The 6,146-nt window shown below is 55.2% G+C and overlaps 1 protein-coding gene across 2 annotated transcripts; it reads right to left on the reverse strand.

The window, feature by feature from the left end:
• Positions 1-2,626: 2,626 nt before the first annotated feature.
• LOC120683605 (cytochrome P450 734A2-like) lies at positions 2,627-5,932 on the reverse strand. Of its 2 annotated transcripts, none has more exons than XM_039965725.1 (5): positions 5,369-5,932; positions 4,521-4,744; positions 4,164-4,414; positions 3,654-4,062; positions 2,627-3,536 (listed from the first exon to the last, which is right to left on the reverse strand). In XM_039965725.1, exons 1-5 carry the CDS (start codon positions 5,673-5,675, stop codon positions 3,075-3,077), a joined length of 1,653 nt encoding a protein of 550 aa, XP_039821659.1. In that variant the 5' UTR covers positions 5,676-5,932; the 3' UTR covers positions 2,627-3,074. The 2 variants fall into 2 exon arrangements, with proteins under 2 accessions (XP_039821659.1, XP_039821723.1); XM_039965789.1 differs by lacking the exon at positions 5,369-5,932 and adding an exon at positions 4,884-5,046.
• Between the last annotated feature and the right edge of the window lie 214 nt (positions 5,933-6,146).

Below are 6,146 nucleotides of genomic sequence, written 5' to 3' on the forward strand. Positions count from 1 at the left end.
CAACTGATCGCTGGAAAACTTCCTTTTGCCAACAAAACTTAGAAAATCTGAACGAGCGTGTGACTTGTTCCAAAGGAAAAAAAAAATCACTGGAATGATGTTTGCCAACGCCAGCGTGTCCATGGGAAATTTTTGCTGGCAGCCAAAGGATCAGACGAAAATGTGACAATGCCCTTTGGGGCTTTTTCCCGGCCATGATTTGTGGCCATCTGCACTGAAATCAGCTGAGAAACTTTGGCGTTTGAAGGCAACGGGCGTCACAAACCAGTAAAGCTTGGCTCGGAGCCACTCCGAAGGTTGAAACAAGGCTGCTGCGTGCTTGCTTGGGTCCGTTTCGTCAGCAAGAAGAAATATCCGTGGACCAAGCACGCGGTCACAACTCGCGACCACAATTATCATGGGGTTGAGTTCATGTGAATCCTTTGGCTTTTGGGGGAGAAATTCAAAGCGGTGGATAGGCCGGGTAGCATAGCTACAAAAAGATGGTGCCACGCAAAGCGAAAATCACGTATTGACTCTCTATGCGCATACTTCGTTTCGAAAAGGCGCGCGATAACGACATTGGCGATAGCAACTGATTGAGAAAAGATGTGCGTTCCAAAGAGGTAGTTCGCCTACTCGCAATGGTTTAAGACAGACATTCTCATCTGAAAAGGAAATATGGCGTCGTGGACTCGAGATAGATCGACCCCCACCAGATTCACAATCACCTACTTTGAAAGTCCGAGAATGTGTATCTTCTAGATTCCAAAGAAGTTTTAGGCAGTATCAGTTTGTCTGATCGGGGGATTATTAAAGTACACTCCTTGTCATTAATCGCTCCATTCAGTTTTGATCACAATATTTCCAAAGTTGAGAAATTTAGTATTGATCGTAGTATTGTACCATGTGAAATATTATGATCATAATTGAATGGAGTGTAAAAGTGTGCTGCGTCTTTTGCCCATCTCCGGATCTGTTCCGAAACATGTAGAGTTTTTTTTTATATTTGAAGATTGAGGTAGTAACTAAGTAAAATCTTACCATAAATATTACATCGCCCCCACATTCACTTCCACTGCGGAGGAAGAGGAACGGTGGAGGAGAAAACAAGAGGAAAATAATAAAAAAAACAGGGTTGAGGAGGCTGTGAATCTTGCGGCGTTGTCTTGTCCGTTAGCGTAACTATTGGGAATGCTGGTTGCGGCAGTGACAGCTAGCCCCCAAGGACAGGCAGGCGCCGCACACCAATCCCCGACGCCTGGCTGCTGCTGCTCTGCTCCCCCGCCCCGCCCGGCCGGGCCCCACGCGACATGTCCCCCACCGCGCGGCCCCACGCCTCACCACCTGGTTTCTTCCTGCCATTCCGATCCTTCCCCATGGGTTAACTGGACATTTCACATTTGGCTGAAAATAATGGCTCACTTTTTTTCCCCAAAGTTTAACTCCGCGCCCGTGTGTGTGGATGTTCCAACGTTTTTCTTTTGTGTGTGCGTGTGTGGATAGCGTCTTGCTAATGCAACATGATGGTATTAAGTCCTATACGTAGATATAGTTAACATAGAAATTTAGTACCAGCAGGAGTTGGGTCGTGATTATTACCGCGATCTAATCGGGGTTCCGATCTCGGAGCATGCATAATGCTTTGTCCAGTGAAATCAAGACATGCAAGCAATTTGTCAAGAGACATCAAGAAAACTGGTCAAGAACCCGTGTAGGGCGGCGGAGCCCGGATCACCAGAGACAAACCCGCAATTTGTTATCATTAAGAAGGTAATGATTTTGTTACGGCCGGCCGCACGTTTGTGTTATTGTACGGCAGACTCAATTCACCCTCCACTACCACGGTACAGTGGCACATGCAAGCAATTTTAAAATTAAAAAAGTTGTAGTTCTTAGACGATCCATCAAATTCAAATTCTGACTACACAATTGCATCTCTTTTGAGGAGATCTTCAGAACAAGACCCCACTTGAATATATTTGGACAATGCTTTTCAAAACTCATAAATTGCTTTATGTACAATGAAAAAAAAAGCCAAAATAAATTAGTTAAAATGCTCAACCGATCTGCAATGCTTTTCAAAACTCATAAATTGTTGATCATGCAATAAACATTCACCTACCTAACAAAATTGTTTACCCTTATCCACTATGGACACTAAACAATCTATCTTCATAATATAAACATCAATATCTACTTAACTGAACTCAGGCACGCAAAAGCAATATTATGTCAACCCATAAGCAACTTTTGCAAATATCGTGAACAAATTAGAATACATGAAAAGGTATTTTTCTCTCAACAAATTATATCATTAAAACATAGTGGTGTGAGATCTTGTTTTGAAGTTTTTATTGAAACAAACACACATGTGCAATCGGATTTTGATTCCAATGCTCGGTTTTGAAACTATAATATTTTTTATTTTGAAATTATGTACATGCATGTGCTTTTTATTTTTTTTCTTGACCCTCATGTGCATGCACACACTGCTGACGAGCCGGCCGTACCACCGGTTCAATTTACGGCCGGCCGTAAGTTAGCCGCATCCCATTAAGAAAGATCACCGGCCACAAACCGAAAGGGGCCGGCGGAGGAGGAATGCCGTGTAGAAGGTGGGCAGACGCCACCGCATGCCTTTCTCTGCCATCTCAATCTCCTCTCCTTCCATTTCTTTTTTTTTTGAAAGAAATTCTTCCATTTCTTTTCTCCATTGCATTTTCGTCTCTACCAGCGTAGGAGACGGGAACAAACAAAACCACTATACAAAATACATACACCGGCTGCCATGGGCGAGGAACAAAAAAAAAAGGGGAGGAGGGGGGTGGGGCCCACCCCGTTTTGTGTCATCAAATCTTAAAAAAAAAAAGGCTGGGCCTGATCCGGTCTGTTAAGGAGGGCATTTCCGGGCAACCTGGATGGGGCCCGAGGCGCAGGCTAGGACAAAAAGTTAGTGCTTCTTCGCTTTTAGAAGTATCGCTTGGCCTATACATACACGGGGGTGGCTGGGCAGGGGCATTTCGGTCATTCTAGACATATCCTACGGTTTTTTTTTTTGGGGGGGCACTGGGGAAGAAGCTGGCTGTGGTGGGCTATGAGGCTGCCGGATCCGACGGACGATGAGCTGACCGCGGCCGGAAGATCACCGGCGCGCCGTACTGCGGGTAGAGAAGCATCAGGACCGTCGGCGCGTGCACGTAGTTGGGCGAGGCCCGCATCTCGAAGAGCTGGAGCAGGATGGCCATGGTGAGCTTGGCCTCGAGGCGGGCGAGGTTCTGGCCGATGCACATCCGGGCGCCGAGGCCGAAGGGGATGAAGGCGAGCGGGTGCTTCGCCGCCCGGGCCGGGCCGCCAGCGAAGCGCGCGGGGTTGAACTGCGCCGCGTCGGGGCCCCAGAACCGCGGGTCGTGGTGGATGGCCATGATCGGGACGAGCAGCTCCATGTCGCGCGGGATCACGCGCCCGTCGGAGAGCTGGACGTCGGTCATGGCGCGGCGGATCGTCGCCACCGCCGGCGGGTACAGCCGCAGGGTCTCGTTCATGATCATGCCGAGCTGCGCGCACACGAGGAACACGAAGGATGTCAGCGCCGCGGCGGAAATGACCGGAATGCCCCTTTACTTGTGAGGGGGAATTCGAAAAATCGACCGCGGAGGGGGATCACTGCTCACCGTCTTGAGCTTGGGGAGGTGGTCCTTGGAGGGGAGCTCGTCGGCGCCGCAGACGTCGAGGACCTCGCGGCGGGCGCGCTCCTGCCACTCGGGGTGCATGGCGAGGAGCACGGTGGCCCAGGTGAGGAGGTTCGTGGTGGTCTGCTTGCCGGCGAAGAAGAAGGTCTTGCATTCCTCCAGCATGTCCTCCACCGGGATCGCCGCCGCCGGCGGCGACGGCGGCGCGCGCGTCTTCCTGTCGGCGGCATTGATCATGGCGCCGAGGAGGTCGCGGAAGGCGCCGCCGTCGCCGGCGGCCTTGTTCTCTGCCTCGGCCTCGTCGCTGCGCCGGGCGATGAGCCGGGTCAGGCTCTGCCGTATCTCCCTGTCCAACTTCCACGATTGCCAGTTCTTCCTGGTCGGCAAGAACCTGCCAGAACAGAGAGAGAGCATCGCATCTTTTTGGTCAGCCGTGTCCTCAAATATATAATCAATGGCGCCGGAGGCGGAGGGGGAGCAGCGAGCGCGCACCTGTAGCCGGGGACGAGGACCTTGCGGAAGGCCTCGGAGGCGAAGGCCATGAGGCGGCCCTGCATGGCGAACACGGCGCGGCCGTCGTCGTAGCTGCGGCCGAAGGTGGCGCGCGTGATGGCCTCCTCCGTGACCGCCTGGAACCACTCCGCGACGTCGACCTCCACCTCGCCGCTCCCGCCGGCGGCCGCCATGGCGCACCACTTCTCCGCCAGCGCCGCCACCGACCTGCCGACGTGGGGCACCAGCCGCTGCAAGAAGGAACGAAGACCGGCACCGAGGCGCGCGTCAGCCATCTCCGCCGGCCGGCGCACGAACACCAGAAGATCGAGCAGGGCGGCGGCGCGGGGCACTCACGTTGAGGTTGTCCGGGTAGAAGGCGTCGGTGAGGACGCGGCGGTGGAGCGCCCACTTGTCGCCGTGGAGGCTGACGAGGCCGTCGCCCTCGAGCTGGCGCACGACGGGGTGCGCCTCGTAGCGGTCGAACGCGTCGGCGCGCGTGAGGAAGATCTCCCGCACCAGCTCCGGCTCCGCCACCGTCAGCCGCGGCGTCGGCCCGAACCAGATCAAGAACGTCGGCCCTGCACATCCGATCGATGGATCAATCAACCATCCGATTTTCCGATCCGTCGACACCTCGATCGCCAGCAAGAACAACACGGAAACCAACCAAAGAAGAAGACGAAGAAAAAAGAAAGAAAAGGAAAAGACTTGTTGTACTGCGCAGGTTTTCTCCCATGTGCCCCGCTCATGATCCAAGCCCAGCCCCATTGAATGCAAGAAGCCAGCCAGCCAGATGGGCAACAAGGCGAGCAGGGGAAGGACAGCAAGAGCAGAGCTGCAGCAGCAATGGCAGCAGGTGAGATTACTGAAGGGCGACGGCGCGACGCAAATGGATAGAGATGGAGAGAGAGAAGCAGCTGCGCTGTGCTGACAAGTAGAGACAAAAGCTGAGCCCCTGGGCGCAAACGGACAGGCACAGGTAGGAGCAATTCTGCAGGAGAGAGAGAGATAGAGAGAGGAGAGGAGAGAGAGGGGGTGCCGGGAAGGAAAGCGGACAGGGAGGGAACAGATCACGGAGGCGCAACCGAAACCGGCCAAAAAGATGAGCGAGCGAGCAATCAGGCGGCGGGGCGACACATGCCCGGCGGCGACGCGACACATGGGCGAAAGCGAGAGGTGGAAGAAGGAGGAGGAGCACGCACCGTAGATCTTCCGCCAGTAGTGGTAGAAGGCGAGCACCCGAGGGAGCGCGTTGTGGGAGGTGGGCGGCGACATGGGCTTGGAGGAGGCCTCCGCCATGAGCGCCACCATCTCCCGCACGGACCCCAGCAGGAACCGGTACGGTGGGCCGCGCACCCCCTGCGCCGCGAAGTGCGCCTCCAGGCGCCGCGGCCGCCACCACAGCGCGTCCGCCACGCGCGCCGCCACGTGCAGCGCCAGCCACGCCGCCACGGCCAGCGCCGCCGCCGCGCGCCACGTCGGCCAGCCCGCGCCCATCTCCTCCCCCATTGCCCGCCGCCGCCGGCCTCTGCTCCTCCTCCTGCCCGCTCCCCTGTTTCTTGGGACGGAGCAGGGCAGAGCTGGAGACGGAGAGAGCGTCCGCTTGCTCCTGGTAATGGCCGCGCGTGCCTGTCGTGTCGTGACGGACAGGCGGAGAGAGGGGGGGATTTCGGAAGGGGCAGAGGAAGGTGGTGGTAATGGCAGGGGGTTTTGGGATGAGAAGGGAAGGTGAGGGAGGGAAGGGGAGGGCGGTTATATAGGCCGCGTTCCGGCGGCGATGGGGCAGGCAGGAGAGCGCAGGGGAGGGGAGGGAGGTGTGCGAGAGGGAGGGAGGCTTGGTGGTGGGTTGGGAGGGTCAACGAGGTGGGCTTTGGGCACTTTTGTTTAATTGACCATCTTGTTTGGATGGATGATGGTGTGTGGTGGTGTGGCTTGTGATGTTTCATACCATCTTGTTTGGTGGGAGAAAAAGAACAAAAC

The sequence above is a fragment of the Panicum virgatum genome, chromosome 1K (genome assembly GCF_016808335.1).
Source record: "Panicum virgatum strain AP13 chromosome 1K, P.virgatum_v5, whole genome shotgun sequence".
NCBI classification, from domain to species: domain Eukaryota; kingdom Viridiplantae; phylum Streptophyta; class Magnoliopsida; order Poales; family Poaceae; genus Panicum; species Panicum virgatum.

What these genes read in the sequence shown, in the direction of transcription:
- LOC120683605 (XM_039965725.1), bottom strand. Translation starts at nt 5,675, where the DNA reads ATGGGGGAGGAGATGGGCGCGGGCTGGCCGACGTGGCGCGCGGCGGCG. An exon ending in TCTACCCGGACAACCTCAAC is followed by an intron (nt 4,415 to 4,520) that starts GTGAGTGCCCCG and finishes TCCTTCTTGCAG; the next exon opens with CGGCTGGTGCCCCACGTCGG. An exon ending in ACCTCCCCAAGCTCAAGACG is followed by an intron (nt 3,537 to 3,653) that starts GTGAGCAGTGAT and finishes GTGTGCGCGCAG; the next exon opens with CTCGGCATGATCATGAACGA.